The sequence below is a fragment of the Rhinoraja longicauda genome, chromosome 7 (assembly GCF_053455715.1).
Source record: "Rhinoraja longicauda isolate Sanriku21f chromosome 7, sRhiLon1.1, whole genome shotgun sequence".
NCBI classification, from domain to species: domain Eukaryota; kingdom Metazoa; phylum Chordata; class Chondrichthyes; order Rajiformes; family Arhynchobatidae; genus Rhinoraja; species Rhinoraja longicauda.
The window spans coordinates 13828285-13848087 of record NC_135959.1 but is presented as its reverse complement, the minus strand read 5'-3'; the positions used below and the strand labels follow the sequence as shown (position 1 = coordinate 13848087).

The 19803-nt window shown below is 42.4% G+C and overlaps 1 protein-coding gene across 2 annotated transcripts in view; it reads right to left on the bottom strand.

Moving 5' to 3' along the window:
• Window positions 1-19483, bottom strand: part of tmem131 (transmembrane protein 131) — a 157661-nt gene extending 138178 nt beyond the window's left edge. For both annotated transcript variants that reach the window (XM_078402120.1, XM_078402121.1), the window contains exon 1: window positions 19114-19483. In XM_078402120.1, the coding sequence (XP_078258246.1) occupies window positions 19114-19282 (169 nt within the window). In that variant the 5' untranslated portion in view covers window positions 19283-19483. The remainder of the gene's footprint in view (window positions 1-19113) is intronic.
• Window positions 19484-19803: the final 320 nt, after the last annotated feature.

Sequence of the window (19803 nt, the reverse complement as noted above, 5' to 3'; positions counted from 1 at the left end):
CTCATCTCCACCAAGTCAATCTCCTCCACCACACACTCTACACTGACAAACTGCATTACTGAAATAAAATCTTGGCTTCAATCAAACTTCCTCAAACTCAATTGCAACAAATCTGAAATCATCATCATTGGTCCAAAAATGCTCACCAAATCCACCCAAAACTTCATCCTCAACATTGATGGTCTCCCAGTAACCACCTCACCTCACATCCGGAATCTTGGAATCATCCTTGATCAAACCCTCTCCTTCGACAAACACATCAAACACATCACAAAGACAGCCTTCTTCCACCTCAAAAACATTGCCCGTCTCCGTCCATCCCTCTCCTCCACAGCTGCAGAAACCCTCATCCACGCCTTCATCACCTCCCGTCTGGACTACTGCAACAGCCTCCTCTATGGCGCACCCTCAAAAATCATCAATAAACTTCAATACATTCAAAACTCCGCTGCCCGTCTACTCACACACACCTCGATCCGTGACCATATCACCCCCGTCCTTTATAAACTCCACTGGCTCCCCATCCCCCAGAGAATCCAGTACAAAATCCTCCTCATAACCTACAAAGCCCTCCATAACCTGGCCCCATCCTACCTGACCGACCTCCTCCACAGGCACACTCCCACCTGCACCCTCCGCTCTGCCGCTGCCAATCTCCTATCCCCCCACATCCGGACTAAACTCAGATCCTGGGGGGACAGGGCTTTCTCCATCGCTGCTCCCACCCTATGGAACTCACTACCCCAAACCGTTAGAGACTCCCCCACACTCACCACATTCAAAACATCGCTGAAGTCTCACCTGTTCAGTACTGCCTTCAACCACTGAAGGTCACCTCACCTACTGTCTCCTTTCTCTGTTCATTTATTTATTTACTTATTTATCTATTTATTAATTTCCCTATGTTCTCAAAATCTCTGTAAAGCGTCTTTGAGTATATGAAAAGCGCTATATAAATAAAATGTATTATTATTATTATTATTATTAAGAAAAATGCCATTGCTTACTACATAAACCAGGGGTAAACAATGTTTTAAGCATTAAACAAGCTGAAAAAGGCTAATGAGGTAGAACAAAGTCAACTTTACTCTGCTAATATCAGGACCAGAGTGCTTGCTGCTGACATCAAATACCTCGTCTTCCCCTTCCAAAGAGCAATAACCTGCCGCAAATGGAGCAGCAGAGTAAATCATAAGCAAAAAGTTTATTGTTTGGCCATTAATAATATTCCGTATTTTAAGTTTAGAACATTTATTTAGATACTACAAATGGATGTAAAGAAATTATTTTAAAGGCTTTGGTAACATTATAACAGCTGACTGCTCAGAGTACACCGGATGTTTTAGTCTAACATGGCAATTCTAAATGATTAGGATGACACTTAAAAAGGCATTAAAATAGGCATTCAGCAAAGAAAGTATAGGCAATTATTTATAATGACAATGTTAATGATAAATAGTGACGTTCAGCCAGACCCACAAAAGCATTAAGGAATTATGCACCATAAAACTCAAAAAGATGTGTACATTAAAAACTTGAAAACAAAGTAATAGTTGAAAACAACTCAATGTAAAAAAAGGGCATGTAGAAACCTCACTCCTCTAAAACTGAGATCATCAATATTTGCTTTAATCCAAAACATGCCCAGAGATAAATTTGGCATTCATCCCAAGTGCCTTTCGGTAGTTAAGAACATTAACTATAAAATGAGAATGGCCATCTGGCCCATAAAAATCTACTGGTACCAGAGACTATTAAAAACTCCAAAATCTATCATATGCAAAAGGCAATTTCTACAGGAAATATTTAATTCCCTCAAGATTATCAAGCAAAACTGCAGAATAAATCCATCTGAGCCATTAGACTAGTTCATCTTCACACCAGGCAACAAGAACCAAGCAGGCATGATGCTAGTTTTACATTCAATTATCTGTCAATACCAGTTTCCATCATGTGGAATATCATTCCCAGATGTTCATTTAACAATTCTTTCAAGGAAGTAATCAGCAGCTCTACTTGGTTAGGTCAAGGGTCTATTCCTGAATTCCATTGGATTACAATTCTTCCGACATTAAAATTAATGCTCATAAGGCTGTTCAAATAGTCTGTTCTTAGCTCCATTACAAATCTCAAAGTTCTAAAGAAATGGATTATGCAGACTCTTAATTTGTATCAAACAGAAAGTCTGTTTTGCAAGTGCCTTTCGAAATTTAAGGATTAGAATCATACTGATGCCCTATTTCTTTTCTCCAAATGTCATTCAAGATGTGCTGTCAAACATTTTTTACAAACTATATGCTCTAAATTAAAATATTTAGATTTAAACAGACTGAAATGTTTACATTTGCTAATCATTTCTCTTTGATTGAAAACAAGAGAAATTTATCACATTCCGCTCATTTTGCAAATATTAAAAGGCACTGCAAGTTTATTTTTTAACAAAAGTCTTCTTAAATGAGCATTGGCCAAGCATAAGACAATGAGGGAAATGGTTAGGAGTCATCTGTGGAAAAAACAGGCTGGGATATGAAGGAGTGGCAAAATTCTCCACACTCAAGCTCATGAAGAGCCAGTGAACACTGACAAAAATCATTCCTGTGGTGGAAGACAAAGTGCTATCAAAGCTATTTCATGCTGGTGCAACAATGTGGAAACTTAACAATGTAGAAAATAGCAGGAAGCCATTAGGCCTTGTTCTATCTATCATTTGGCACTATTATGGCAGATCATATACTTCAATGACCTGCCCTGGCTTTCTTCCTACATGTCTTTTTTTTTTACTTTCTTTTTTATTTTTATTATTTTTTTACATACATACAAACACAAACTAAACAAACATAGGAGATGCATATTGATTGTAAATACCCTTACTTTAAGTTCCCAAAAACGGAAGAGACTCGAGTCCCGGCATTGCCTGTATTAATAATGACCATCTTTTATCAAACATGTCTGTTGTCAACTGTAACCTTGCTGTGATTTTTTCCATTATATACACATTTTTTACCCTATCTCTCCATTGCATTATGCTTGGAGGCTGTGGTTTCAACCAAGAGGTTGTTATCATCTTCTTTGCTATCAGCAGCAGGATTGTCAGTAAATGTTTCGAACTCTTATCTGTCATACTGTCAGGAATTATACCCAAAATGTAAAGTGCTGGTTCCAGAGGGACGTTAATGCCCATAATCTGTTTAAGTTCCTTTTGAATATTCTTCCAGAAATCCTGTATTTTTGGGCAATCCCAGAATATATGAGTGGAGTCCCCAACTTCTCCACACTCCCTCCAACATAAATCAGTTGTATTACTATATTTCGATGTAATGAATGGAGTATAAAAGTAACGCATTTTAACTTTCCAGTCAAATTCCCTCCATGTTGGGCTCTTAGTTAGTTTATGTCCCTCTTTAAATGATTCCTCCCACCCTTCTTCTGATATTATGATATTCGCTTCCAGTTCCCATTTTTCTTTGATATGTCTTTAACATTAAGGAATATATCTATGTCCTCCTTGAAAACATTTAATGAAATGGCTGCTTTTGTCTTCTGAGATAGAGAATTTCTTGGGTTACAACCCCCAGTGGGTTGAGGAAACTCTTTCTGATCTCTGCTCTAAATGGCATATTCAAGATTGCAAGACTGTGATTGTGAATAGACTGCCATAGCAAGTCTATTCACAACAAGAACATCCTTCCTCACTTAAGGAAACCAAAATTCACAGGCATCTTTAAATAGGGCCTCATCAAGGCCATGTACAGCTGCAAAGATATTCTTGCCCTTCTAAGGTTAATATTTGCCTTCCTAGCTGCTTGCCACACCCACATGCTTGCTTTTAGGAAAACAAGGAAAGTCTTGGCGCTCATCATACAAATATAAAAACCAAGACTGCAGATATTAAAAATTCAAAATAAAACAGAAAATGCTGCAAACAATCCGCAGATTGGAAAATGCGTGAAAAGAGTAACCGTTAACTTTAAGATGAAGTCTTCATATTGTTGCAACTTTCCATTTCCCCAAACACCAGTCAGATAATAATCCATCAGTCTGAAGAAAGGTCTCGATCCGAAAAGTCACCCATACCTTCTCTCCATGGATGCTGCCTGACCCGCTGAATTACTCCAGCATTTTGTGTTAACCTTCGATTTAAATCAGCATCTGCAGTTCTTTCCTACACAATAATCCATCTAAACATAGCACAAAAAGTAAGGAAATTTGTGTTTAGTAGATTATTTCTTTGTTGTAACAATGCTTCTTGGCAATAAATCTTATACCGTTGGAAAGCCTGTTTATTTCCCTTTTAAATGGTGCCACATTTGTAAGGAACATGCATTTGTGGGATGAGCAGCAGAGCTGAGTATGTGGGTTGCGCCCATGAAAAATCTGCCAAATCTTCTCTGCCAATGCCAAACAGCTTATTCTGCCATTGACTCTTGTTCGGTGTTGTTTGGTGGATTGGATGATTGAAGTCTGAAGAAACATGACATATTGGCAATTTAACAATTTATTCATTTAATAAACAGGAGCCTCGGTAGCGTGTGGAAGAACCACACACAGCCACAACAGCCTGGCACCTCCTCCTCATCCTGGTCACCAGCCTGGTCACACACTGTTGTGGGATGGCATCCCATTCTTCAACCAGCATTTGTCGCAAGTCAGCCAACGTGGTTGTGTTGGTCACTCTGGCACGAACAGCACACCCAAGCTGATCCCACAAGTGTTCAATGGGGTTGAGGTCAGGACTGCTGGCAGGCCATTCCATCCTCTCCACTCCCAAATTCTGGAGGTAGTCTCTGAGAAACCCTGCTCTGTGGGGGCGAGCATTGTCATCTTGGAGGATAGAGTTCGGTCCCAGACTGTGGAGATATGGGATTGCCACTGGTTGCAGAATCTCATCTCGATATCTCTCTGCATTGAGATTGCCTCCAATGATGACAAACCTCGTTTTTCCAGTGAGGGAGATGCCGCCCCACACCATCACACTGCCTCCACCAAAAGATGTTACTCTATCGGTGCAGCAATCAGCATAGCGTTCTCCGCGTCTTCTCCACACTTTGACCCTATGATCCAACTGCTGTAGGCAGAATCTGGACTCATCGCTCAACATAACATTCCTCCACATGTTCAGGTTCCAGTGCACGTGTTGCCGACACCAGCGCAAACGGGCCTGACGGTGAAGGGCAGTCATGGCAGGCCTCCTGACAGCCCTATGAGACCGGAGATCAGCTGCGTGCAGTCTGTTCCAAATTGTCTGGGCAGAGAACCGTCGGCCATATCGTCCTGCAAACCTTGACTGCAAATCTGTAGAAGACAGCCTACGGTTCCTAAGTGCTGACAGGGTGAGGAAACGGTCTTCTTCGGGTGTCGTCTTCTTGGGACGCCCACTTCGCAGCCTGTCTCTGACATCCCCCGTTATATGGAACTTGGCCTTCACTTTGGAGATGGTACTAGGGCTCACTCCAAATAATGCCGCAACTTGGTTTTGCGGAACACCAGCTTGAAGTTGCCCTATCGCACGGGCCCTATCCAGATCAGTCAAACGTGGCATGCCGATTCTTGGAGCAGACACCTACTGACCACTGTAGCAGGGCCCATGCTCACAGATGCTGCCAATCAGGTGCCAATCAGGCACCTGATTGTCAGCACCTGGGGGTACCAGAAGCTCAAAACAAAAGTCAATAGCAACAGCAGAATAAGCTGTTTGGCATTGGCAGAGAAGATTTGGCAAATTTTTCATGGGCGCAACCCATATACTCAGCTCTGCTGCTCATCCCACAAATGCATGTTCCTTACAAATGTGGCACCATTTAAAAGGGAAATAAACAGGCTTTCAAACGGTATAAGATTTATTGCCAAGAAGCATTGTTACAACAAAGAAATAATCTACCAAATACAAATTTCCTTACTTTTTGTGCTATGTTTATATGATTTTAGAAAAAGTAAATAACGATAGTTATCCATGTTAAACTGAATCTGCCATGCATTTGCACACTCACCCAATTTATCTAAAGCACATTGCTTTGCTTTCTCTTCCTCAGCTCATATTTTTTCTCCTGCCAATTTATATGTCATCTGCAAAACTGGGAGATACTTAGATCACTCATGTAAACCACACATATACATACACATATTGCAATTAGTGAGAGAGGTACAGGGGAGGCACAGGAAAGACAGGGGGCATGAGGAAATTACCTATCCCTGCGACAGCCCCCCAGTCGTTGCCAGTCACATGGAAAATACTATTATATTCACAGGTAATATCAATTTTCAAAATTGCATGTAAACTAGCTGTGTGGAGCAAGCTTAAAGAAACAATTAAAAATACAAGTAAAATATTCCCAACGTTTATGGAAATTATGCCACATTGAACTAGCTACAAGAGTCCCTCCTGGCAATACCCTTTTTAAAAGGTCTAATAATTGAAACAGCTTATTTTGGATAATTTCCTAACACTCGTTTACTACATTCAATGTTGCCAATGTGGCCTTCTGCAAATCGGCGAGACATAGCATAGACTAGGCGACCACTTTGCTAAACTCTTGCGCTCTGTCCACCAAGAACTGCTGGATCTCCCTGTTAATAATTTTAACTCCCTTTTCCATTCCCATGCTGATCTTGGAATCCTCTATCAACAGAGTGCAGCCACACATACTGGTGGAACAGCACCTCATATTTTGCTTGGATGGCTCAAGTATGAACTTTGAATTCTCAATTTCAAGTAATATCCCCACACTCCCTCTTTCCTGTGCCCCTGCACCCTAGTGCACACCCATTTATCCCATTATTTCCTACCTCCCCCTCCCCAGGCACCATGCTCCTATCCCCTCCTTGTATACTCAACTCATCGTCTTTCATTTCTCTTTTATATCCCCCCATCTTTTCTCTCAGCTGTCCCCTTACAGCTCTATTCCTTCTTCTGCCTTTACAATTCACTCCGCTTCTCTCTTTATCTGACACCCATATCTCATTTTCAACTCTAGCCTTTGTTATTTACTCCACTCAGCTGCCAATCAACCCCACCCCCTCACCTGTATCCAGCTATCACTTGGAATGTTTGAGTTTTTCAGATGCAGCATGAAAACAGGCCCTTTGGTCCACTGAATCCACACCAACAATTGATCACCTGCATACTAGCTCCATATTATCCCACTTTCGCAAACTACGCACTAGGGGTCATTTACAGAAGCCAATTGTCCTACAAACCTGTACGCCTCTGGAATGTGGAAGAAAAATCCGGAGCACCTGGAGAAAACCCAAGCAATCACAGGGAGAACTTACAAACCCCATACAGACAGCACCCATAGTCAGGGTCCAACCTGACTATCTCTGTGAGACCGCTACACCACTGTGCCTGCCCCAGGCTTTATCGTGACACCCAGCTCACTTTTCCAGCATTCTCTCCTTACTACAATCATTCTGAAGGGCCCCACCTCAAAACATCACATGTTCATTTCTTCCACGGATGCTGCCTGCCCACGGAGTTCCTTCAGCACTGTATTTTGCTCAAGATTCCAGCATCTGCATCCCCTTGTCTCCATCCCCTAACCCTGCCTGATGCTCAATTGTTCATTTTGTCGTCTTCAGAGATTCAACTACATTAATTTCCCTTCCCCATAAATTACCCCCCCCCCCCCCCCCCACCACCTTCCAACACTAATTCATGCCCAATAATAATAATAATAGTAATATATTCCTTTATTCGTCCCACACCAGGGAAATGTACATACAAAAATACAAAATACAGTCTGTCCTGCGCAATGAGCAGTCCCAATTCACATCTTATTAAACCCTTCACTGAGTAACTAAGAAAGTGTAGATAATTCAAATAGTTGACTTTTTCACAGGTCTTGTATTGGTTTCAGAAAAGTATAATTCGATTTTCAGTGCAGTTCGTTTCAAAATAATCCAATTTTGGTCATGGAAAAGTCAGTTGTGCCATTTGTGTGTGAGACATAACTTTAATAAAACACAATTTCAGCAAGTTTTTTTGCAGAAAAATCCAAACTCAGCAGAACTTACAATCCATTAAGTGAAAATCAAGTTCAACGTTATATAAATGACAAAGGAAAGTACAAATACCACATTAACTGCCTACGCTTTTAGTTTCCAACCTGCCTAGTTTTGAAACATACCCAAAGGTTGACAGGAAGCCACACAAATTCTTATCAAGATTTAAACTGAGAATGATAATTTTATTTGCAAGCAAGAGGCATCACCACTCAACCCATTCAAGTTCTGTTTGGCTGCTGCTCAAAATTCTGTCCAGGCCCGTTCACTCACTTCCTGTGATTCAGTCATGTCTCCTTTCATTTCTCCTCCTTTATGAACAGAAATCCATGTCTTGTCTCGGCCCGCTGTGGACCGTCCGGCGCGGCCTGCAACCACAACAGCCTGACTGCGGGCGAGGACAGCAGGAGAAGGGAAAGACATTGTGGCCTTCCATCACAGTGAGGAGAGGACTGGAGGAGACTCACTGTGATGGATGTTTCTTTGATGGATGTTTCTTTTTTTGTGTGTTTTTGGGGTTGGGTAATTTTAATGCCTATTTAATGCTTTTATTGTTGGACTGTGTTTTGGGGGTTTTGGGGTTGTGTAATTTTAATGCCTATTTAATGCTTTTATTGTTGGACTGTGTTTTGGGGGTTTTGGGATTGTGTAATTTGAATGCCTATTTAATGCTTTTATTGTTGGACTGTGGGTGACCGAATTTCGTCCAATATTGGATGACAAATAAAGCTATCTTGATCTTGATCTTGATCTTGATCCGTTAGGGCCAACCAACACACACTGCTCCTCCAGCAAATGAACCATTCCAGTAGATGCCCAGGCATTATCTCTATTCCTTTATTTCTGCCTCATCAAGATGTTCTATAAATAGGTTTAGTACATTTTCTACAGCAGCAACTACTTTAATTTCATTTGCTGAACTGATCAGCCACTCAAGACAAAAATCAATCCCGCAGTGTTTCCCTGTACACCTATCAGTTCAATACTGTACATAAACAGGATTAATATGTAATCCAAACTCTATTAACCGGACGTTTTCCCGCATTGTTGTAAAGAAAATTCATCCCATTGCGCATTCATACTGGTCTGAACGCACTTAAAGTTACTACTCGCAGCACAGTATCACATTTATCTGCTGGATTTTAATAATCATAGATTTTAAAGATTGTTGCGTGTAGAGGTATAGTGAAAAGCTTTTTTTTTTGCATGCAATCTAATCAAATACTATACATAAATACAATAAAGCCAAACTCAAGTTTACTATTGGTAGAGCAAAGGGGAAGATACAGAGCACAGAATATAGTTTGCAGCCTTGTAGCGCACCAGATCCAAATCTGCAATGGGGCAGAGGTGAAGCAGACAATATCCTAGTTTACCGAAGGACCGCTCAGAAGCTTGATAACAGAGGGGAAGAAATTGTTCCCGAGTGCGGTGGTGTGCTAAAGTATTCCACGATAATACTTTTTCTTCACTTCAGCTTCCAGTCTCCCTCTCTAATCTAACTCATTCATTCCAAATCAAATCTGAGAGTTGGCTCTCTTCCAAATTCCAACAATGACATCCTTCTACCTCATGGCTACAAGCTGTGTATCCAACATTGTGAATGATAAATTATTAAACCCACTAGCGTCTCCAAAGATCCAGTAAGTTTGGTGAAAAGGATTTGAGGAAAGAGGTTGCGCAACTCTGCCAGGGTAAGGCTTAGAGAGGTTGCCATTTTATCATTGCTGTTGATTTCTGATACTCGTTTAACATTGGATAAGAGAAAAACCCATACTGTTACCAGACTGCTGACACTTTAAAAAATAAGAGCACATAATGTATTCAAACTCTTACGCAACCCAATTCTAGGGTCTTGTTTTCATACTCACTCCTTTAACATATCTAAAAGGTTAAGCATCGCCTCTCATCCCACCTGTTACTGTCAAACATCTGTCTCATTTCATTATTCGTGGAAGATCCGTTTGTCAGTTTTACTGAGATGGCATTCAGTTCGATATCTCCACTCCTTACCCTTAAACCCACAACCACCTGTGTTGCCAAGGCCCCATTCTGAATCACTAAAGCTTCCTTCAACTATCGCAAACATTATATGCATTAAACGTACAAAAAGGGCTGAAGATAACGACTTTCCACACCATCCAGTCCCTGAAGCCAGACAAGATGCAAAATCATGATGTACATGCTGAGCTTTAAACCCAATATCCTGTCCGGTTAGTGTATTCTTGTATCTGCACGCTGTACATCTAACTTTTATTTCAGCCCACAGGTTCCTCTTCACACACGCTGGCTGTGTAGAGAGAATATTTTGTGCATTATGCTTGCAACTTTCCTTTATTCTCCGTTCTCCATAAATTCCAATTGTCCAAAACTTAGTTGCTGTTGCAAAAGAAACAAAACCAAAGATCAAAATTTTAATTAGCCTTTAGCCGAAGAGTATCTGAAATCAAGAGAGGATGTTTCAATTGCACAGACTGTTGATCAGGCGTCGTAGGAAGTACCACCTTCAGTTCTGGACAACACAACTGCAAAGATCAACTTGGAAGTAATGAAGCTTCAGGAAAGGGTCAATTGCTCCACTTAAATAGCCTTTTCTTTAGACTTTAGAGATATCTAGCGACAATTCAGATATCTGGAAACAGACCCTTCTGCCACTGTCCACGCCGACCAGTGATCACCGCATACACTAGCATTATCCTGCACACAAGGGACAATTTTACCAAAGCCACTTAATCTACATAGCTATGCTTTTGGAGTGTGGGTGGAAACCAGTCCTAGAGAAACCCCCTGCGGTCACAGGGAGAACGTACAAACTCCATACAGCACCCATAGTCAGGATTGAACCTGGGTCTCCAGCACTTTAAGGCAGCAACTCTACCATTGCCCCACTGTGCCACCCTATGTAGTTGTAAAACCTATAGTACATTATAGTACAGATGTTTCTCACTTGCCCAGAGTTATGGGATCTCATAGAAAAGGTGAAAAAATGGATAACAAAAATTAGAGGCAAAGAAATCTGGAAATTCCCTATGAACTTTGATTGAACCAATCCACAAGACCTTAATTTGTACTTCAGTATACAAGAATATCTTTGCACCATACATGTCTGATTCATTCAGCATATTTCATCAAGTACAATTATTCATCTCACAATACAACAACCTGTTCTATATCCTCACTCTTCCCCGAGGAGATATCATCTTTCTGTAGAAATTATTGTACGTGACCCCCACACTTCCCAGATCTGTGCAGGTGATGGACTGGTTTTACATGAACATAACCCTACATTGTATTTTTTATGCAAGAAGGAACTGCAGGTGCTGGTTTAAACCGAAGATAGACACAAAAAGCTGGAGTAACTCAGCGGGACAGGCAGCATCTCTGGAGAGAAGGAATGGGTGACGTTTCAGGGTGAGACCCTTCTTCAGACTGGTTAGGGATAAGGGAACCTAGAGATATAGACGATGATGTGGAGAGATAAAGAACAATGAATAAAAGATATGCAAAAAAATAACGATGATAAAGGAATTAGGCCACTGTAAGTTGTTTGAAGGGTGAAAATGAGACGCTAGTGCGACTTGGGTGGGGGAGGGATAGAGAGAAAGGGAATTCCAGGGCTACCTGAAGTGAGAGAAATCAAAATTCATACTGAAAGGCTGTTCCTCCAATTTGCATTTAGCCTCTGACAATAGAGGAGACCTAGGACAGAAAGGTCTGTGTAGGAATGGGAAGCAGAATTAAAGTGACCAGCAACCAGGAGATCAGGTTGGTTCACGCGGGCTGAGTGAAGGTGCTCCGCGAAACGATCGCCCAGTCTGTGTTAGGTCTCGCCGATGTGTAAGAGTCCACATCTTGAACAACGGATACAGTAGATGAGGTTGGAAGAGGTGCAAGTGAACCTCTGCCGAACCTGAAAAGGGTGCCAGGGCCCCTGGATAGAGTCGAGGAGGTATAGCGACAGGGTGCAGGAGGTAGCACTGACGCAGTCATCAATGTAGTGGAAGTGGAGTTCGGGGATGGAGCCAGTATACGCCTGGAACAGGAAGTGTTCAACGTATACTACAAAGAGGCAGGCATAGCTGGGGCCCATGCGGGTGCCCATAGCTATGCCTTGGACTTGGAGGGTAGGTGGAGTCAAAGGAGAAGTTGTTGAGGGCGAGGACCAGCTCTGCCTGCCAGAGTAGAGTGTTGATAGAGGGAAATTGGATGGTTCCGCAATCGAGAAAGAAACAGAGGGCTTTAAGGCCTAACTGGTGGGGGATGTAGGTATAGAGTGACTGAACGTCCATAGTAAAGATGAGGGAGTGGGGGCTTGGAAAGCAGGTCATTAAAGAGACAAAGGGCACGTGAGGTATCTTGGACATAGATCGGGAGAGATTGGACTGGGGGGATAGGATGGAGTCGAGGTAAATGGAAATCATTTCTGTGGGACAGGAGCAGGCAGAAACAATTGGTCTGCCAGAGCAGTTGTGTTTGTGGATTTTGGGGAGAAGGTAAAAACGGGCTGTGCGGGGCTGGAAATAATAAGGATGGAGGCTGTGGAAGGCAGGCTGCCAGAAGTAATTAAATCAGTGATGGTGTTTGAGATTAAGGCCTGGTGCTCATCTGTGGGATCATGGTCCAAGGATAAGTAGGACGAGGTGTCTGAGAGTTGTCGCCTGGCCTCAGCCCGGTAGAGGTCAGCGTGCCAGACTACCACGGCACCTCCCTTGTCGGCGGGTTTGATTATGTCAGGGTTGCTGCAGAGCGAGCGGAGGCCTGACCGTTCAGAGGGGGTGAGGTTGGAGTAGGCAAGGGGAGTGGAAAAGTTGAGATTGTTGATGTCACACAGGCAGTTAGAAATAAAGAGGTTTAGAGAGGGTAGAAGGCTGTTCTGGGGAGTCCAAGAGGAGGGAGACCGGTGGAGATGGGAGAAGGGGTCATCACTAGCTGATGAGGACTCCTTCCCATAGAAAAAGGCTGGGAGGCTGAGGAAGAAAAGCTTGACGTCCATTTTTATGATTCTTGATTAGATCAGCCTAGTCTATAATTCAGAATATCCATGCACTTTGATCTTGCATTGGAAAGTGAGGAGTTTCAACTGCATATTAATATTATGGACATCCTCAACTATTTTCACAAACCTTCCTAGAGCAAGAGATCAAAAACAGACAATATTCTGAAGCCTAAACAGTGTTGCATAATGCCAAAATAGCAAGCTTTGTCTCATCATAAATTGTGCCATGTTAGAGCGAGTTTTTTTGGTTTTGCCACAGCTACTGTCATAAACCTTTAGAGAGTGATTTTACTTTCACCATTTACTCATTTGTTGCAGATTTTTTCTAATGCACAAGTTACCTTCATTTCTCTTTTTCAGTTCTTCCAAACCAGCAAATGTGTTTGCTTATTCATGCAAGAACATTTACACAGTAGCAAAGAGAATCTATTCTCAGGTATACAGGTCATCAGATTCTAGTAAATAGTTAAAGACTGATTTGTAAATGCTATCATAGTCATCAAGGGAAAATGAATTAGAAACAGTCTCAGTTTCAGCTTAGATCAACTAGGTTGGTGGAAAGAGGAAATACAGCACTAACTATGCACTCAAGCATCCCACTTACCAATACCAACATATCTAACTAAATGTGATCTTCTTTAGTTCAAACTGATTCAAGGTACAATACAGTGAGGTCTGGAAAATCAGATTTGCTTTTGAAATTTATTGGATCCCAATCACAATGTAAAAAATATTTGGACTCGGGACTGTGGCGCAGCGGTAGAGTTTCTGCCTTACAGCGTCAGAGACCAGGGTTCGATCCTGACTACAGATGCTGTCTGTACGGAGTTTGTACGTTTACCCAGTGACCTCCGTGGGTTTTTTTCCCCCAGGAGCTCCGGTTTCCTCCCATTGGCTTGGTAAAATTGTAAATTGTCCTTTTTGTGTGTAGGCTAGTGTTAGTGTGCTCGGATCGCTGGTCGGCGTGAACTCAGTGAAGGACCCGTTTCTGTTCTGTACATCTAAACTAAACACATCCAGATTCCAGCATCTGCAATCTGTGTCGCCAATAACATGGCTAGTTCGCAGACCATTGTACTACCTAATGCTGGATCCATCTCATTTGCATATAACCAACCAAGCTTTATCTCACAGCATGGACTCCACGTATACTCTTAACATTATCTAACATATCAATGCACCATGTTTTCACAAATGACCTTGTTAGATTATTTACTCAACATCAATTGACAGATAGACTAAAGCTTCCTCTTGCTGTACACAGCACAAAACCAAGCCTTGAATCAGGTTTTCAGATTCTTATCAAAGCTTGACATCCAGGCTTCAGTTTACTGAATTCTTGTGAAGCCCTTCAAATCTTATCCATGCTCTTTGTTAGAATAACGTAACCACCTATAGCATTACTCACCTTTATTATTCCCGCATACATTCTATTGCTGAAGCACCCGCACTTTTATTGTATTTCAACTCCATGATCATCCTCTCAAATTTCTCCCAACCCAAAACCCAATACTCCCAAACTTCTATTGCTTGCATTCTGAAGTCACGGCATTCCCATTAAGTTTTATCTTGAAGCCTCTCTCCAAAACCTGTGTACAATAACATGATTGTTATTGTAGTCAACCAGAGTCAGTTCTATGGTATAGAAACAGGCCCTTTGGCCCACCACATCTATGCCTACCATCGTAATCCCACAGCCTGCATTAATTCCATATTTCTCAATGTCTTGCTCATTGAAGCACCTGTCCAGGAGCCTCTTAAACATTGTTACTGTTCTTGCCTCCTCCAACAGTTCATTCCAAAGACAAATGACTGTCAGTAAGGCATGCTTTTGAGAAGCTAATTTGGAGTCTGATAACATCAAGGAAGAAGTTTTGTTGAATCTGGTGGTACATGTTTTCAAACCTTTGCATCTCCACCCATCAGGAGAGGAGAGATGAGAAGAGAAGAGGAGAATGACAGGGGTGTATGTGGTCCTTTATCAAGTCAGCAGCTTTCCTGGCTCAGCGTGAAGTATGGAGTCAATAGACAGAGTGGGGAAAAAGGAGTGCTGGACCGACCGGGCTGTGCTCACAACACTACAATTTCTTGCTATCTTGAGAAGAACAGTTGCCATACCACACTGAAATGCATCGTGACAGGATATTTTCCAGAATGCATTTGTGGACATTGGTATGGGTTATTGGATTCATGATGCATTTCCTTGGTCTTAGGAAGTAGAAGCATTGGTGATATTTACACCTAGGAATTTGATGTTCTCAACAATCTCCACTTCAACATCATTGACTGAGTGAGTACTCATTATTCTTAAGTAACTTTAAAAATGTGAAATTAACTTTCCCGCTGATGTGGAGGTGACCGCCAAAATGGAAGGGCAGAGGTAAGGATGGCTAGTTCCAGATCAAGAGCTTCCAACACAGCATTTAATTCTAGTATGAAATTAATGCAATTCAACTTTCCTGATAACATACAAAGACCTTTCCACCTCCTCCTCTCACATCCCCCCCACCCCTCAAATCATAACCTCGTCACAAGCATCAATTTTGTCTAATCATGCACAAGGGCAGGGCAATAAATTATAGGTGCTTTAAGTTTTGTATGGACTGCTACCTCTCAGATGTCAACAGCATTTTAACTCGAGCTCGGAGGAAGGCCCATGCAAATTGGTTAGGCTAATTCATAGTCCCCATTACTTTAGCTGTCAACAAAATAAAATGCAGAAGGGAGGGAAAGAGTTGTTAAAAACAGCAATCTTGTATAGAAAGTCAAAATATTTTGGTTTCTAAAGCATGACAAATACTTAACCGATTGAAAGAAATACTAATAAATGAAATATTGCTATTTTTACCGGTTGATCAGGTTGCACATACGAGACCTTACCAAGTTCACCACCATACTTCACATTGAATTGGGTGGTATGGTCCGTACTCAAGGACTCAGCCACCAACCTAACTGAGTCACCCGACTTTGTACACATGGAGAGAATTGTGCGCCAAAGAGGTCAATTCCTGAGTGATGACCAAGTCTGAGACATTCAGGTCAGATGACACTGACCTGTGAAGGAAATTTAGGAACGACCTTTGCAAAGCCATTAAGGATGTCAGGAGATAATTATAGACCAAGCTAGAGTCCCAGTCTAATCACAGAGATTTGCATGTTATAAAGGGGCACAAAGCAAGTTGGACATAATCACTGGCAACAATGCATCTCTCCCCAACAGGGTCAATGCATTCTATGCTTGTTCCGAATGGAAGGTCAGTGGAATGATATCACCTGACAACCTGTGTGCACCTGTAAGTAGGGTCACCATTGCAGACATCAGATTGACCTTCCTGACAGTGAACCCAGAGAGCAACAGGCCCAGATGAAGTCAATGGCCATCTCCCCAGAATCTGCGCAGACCTCGAGTATTTGCAATCACCCTTTACCCCTCCCTACTCCAATCTGGGGTTTCTACCTGCATTAAGAAAACCTCCATCATCTCAGTGTCAAAGAAAAACAAAGTTGCGCGCCTTAACGACTACCATCTGACACCCAACATCATGGAATGTTTCAAGAGGCTGGTTAAAGTTCACCTCATCTCCAGCCACCCAGACAGCTTTAATCCCCTACAAGTAGCCTGCAGCCAAAACAGGTCCATGGCAGAAACCATTTCCCTGGTACACATTTCCCTGGAACATCTGGATAACTAAGATACCTACATCAGACTCCTATTTATTGACTAGGTCCACCAACAGCACCGTGATTCCAACCAAACTCGTCTCCAAACAGTTGGACAAGTACATAGATAGGACAGGCTTGGAGAAATATGGCCAAACGTACACAGGTGGAACTAGTGTAGCTGGAACATGTTGGCCAGTGTGGGCAAGTTGGGCTGAAGGACCCGTTTCCACCCTGTATCAATCTAGCCCCTTAACTTTCTCACCCATAGACCACAATCAGCAAGGCGACAAAATTTCCTCCATGATAATTCTCAACACCAGCACCTGCAAAAATGGGTTCTCAGTTCCTTAATGTAAACCTGTACACTCACGACTAGGTGGCCATATTCTGCTCCAACTCCATTTATAAGTTTTCAGATGACACCACTGCAGTGGGCTAGATATCAAACAATGACGAGACAAAATACAGGGGAGACAGAGAGCCGAGTAGCACAGTGTCAACTCAACACCGATGTCGGCAAAATGAAGGGGTTGACCATAGACTTCAGGAAGCAGGGTTGAGTACAAACTCCAGTCAGTCTCAATGGTGCTGAAGTGGAGATGGTAGAGAGCTTCAAGCTCTCCTAGGTGTAAATATGATCAACAATTTGCCTTCGTACAACCACATTGAAGTCACAGGCAAGCAACTACACCAACTATACTCTCTCAGAAGGTGAAGGAAATTAAGCCTGTCTCCAATGACTCTTATCAATTTCTTTAGATACACCAGATTAAGAATCCTATCGAGAAACATCACAGGTTGATGTGGCAACTGTTCTGTCTGCCCAGGACTACAAGAAATTGCAGAGTTGTAGACACAATCCAGTCCATCACTCAAATCAGCCCCATCTCCCCCCAAATCTATTCTATGTATACTTCACGCTGCTTTGGGAGAGCAACCAACATTACTCGGGACTACTCGCACCCCAGCCATTCTCTATTCTCCCATCTCCCATCAGGCAGAAGATACAAATGCTTGAAAGCATGTGTTATCAGATTCAAGAACAGTTTCTTCCCCACTATTACAGACTCTTGAACGCCCCTCTCATATGTTTAGGAAGAATTCCCAATCTACCTCATTGTGGTCCTTACTCTTATTCTGTCTGCATATTCTCTGTAGGCGTAACACTATATTCTGCAGTCTGGTTTTGTTTTTTTAACGCTCCACCCAATGTACCTGTCTGTGTAGGTCATGATTTGCCTGGATAACACGCAAAACAACTTTTTTTACTGTATCCGCAGTACATGTGACAGAATACCATTAGTGGCATATTTTAACAAACTCCAGTATTAATTAATCCACACAAACTGAAAGTTCTGAACATCATGAACAACAACTGAACATCAAACCACATTTATCTAACATTTTGTGGTGCACATATCATGATTTTCCTAAGTTGGCTTTGTTTTTATTTATAATGGTACAACTAAGTTGCCTCGCCGAAGAAACCACATCCAAATGTCAGTTTAATTAATATCCACAACAAACCATTGTTGCAAATCATTAGGAGAAACTGGAAGGTTCACAAATTGCGTGGCAAGGAAGGCTCAAGTGAAACCAGTTCAGGAGAAAAAATAATGGGGAGGGAATCCAGGTCTTTTTAAACTCACTTTTGTCCAAGCATGATGATGTTCCTTCCTCAACTCACTCACTGCCTGCCTGCCTTCCCTTGGTTTATTTAAGTCAGCTGCACTAAAGGCCCCAACAACACATTTTCCAGAGAGAGAGAATGGGCAAATTAAATACTTCCGACTTGTTCGCAGACGAGCTCCCACACAGCGTAGATCTCTCGAAGATTTATTTAACATAAAACACCATTAGGAATAAAAAACACCTCGTGTGGATTTGTTCTTGTTCTGGCCCCCCTCCTCCTCTAACCCTCTCCCTTGCTTTAGCTACTAGGCCGAACGTGAAGCCTCGGGCTGGTGGTAGACGAGAGTGCCCGCCGACTGCCGACCCTGCGCGGCTACTGCCGCCACACACACACACCTGGCTGGACCTCGTTTTTTTTTTGTGTTTTTTTTTAAAAAACCCCATATATATTAAAGGGTGTATGAATTAAAACCCAAAAATACAAAAAACATTTAATTGGAGAAGCGGGTTCAGAGAGCCCTTCAAGCATTAATAACGAGGGGCTAAATGTCGACGGTCCCTCATAAACGGGTCGCTCTGATGCTCGACAAAACCCTTTTCTTTTTAATATTTTTAAAACAAAATCATTCGCCGCCTTTTCTTTTCAGACGAATTCTTATTTAAGAAATTAAATTAAAATCAAGCAGGGGGGTTTGCCTCAGTGAAGCCCAGAGAGGTGTGTGCGTGTGTATGGACGAGGAGGGTGGCCATTCATTATTACACACATATATATATATATATATATTATTTTTATTTTATTTTTTCGCATTAAAAATTGAACTAACCTTCTGTCGTCCCTTCCGCCAGGCGTAAACAAGCCATAATAAATAGATGAAGGAGTCCCAAAAGTAGCCGTATCGGCGGCGAGGGAGCAGTGGCGACGACGGCGGCACCGCCGCTCCACCGCGGCTGCTGTCCGTAGCTGTGCGAACCCGCCGCCTTCCACTTCGCCATGCTGCTTTCCGACTGACTGCCTGCCTTGCCTGCCACTGACTGACTGACTGACTGGGAGGGAGAGTGAGTGAGTGAGTGTGTGGTTGCAGCGAGGGGAGGCGCGGACCCCCTCAGCCCGCGTGTTACACACACACACTCTCACAACTGACTGACTAACTCGCCCTGCCTCTCTGGTTACCACCCCCTCCCCTCACACACACACACACACACAACAGACTAATAGAGGAAATGCACATATGCATCAACACAGAATAATGAACGCTGTTCCCTTCCTTGTGTCTCCTCTTGGTTCCACTGCTACTCCCTCTCTCTCTCTCTCTCTCTCTCTCTCCACGTCTCTTTCCCCCCCCCCACACCCACACCCACCTCACTTCTCTTTCACCTTTCTGCTTTATTCTCTATGTGTAATTTTTTTTTCTCCACGTCCCTTTCCCGCTTCACTTCCACCTTTCTGCTTTACCTCTCTCTCGCTCTCTGCCACATCCTCTTTTCTTTTTCTCTCTCAAACATGCAATCTTCTT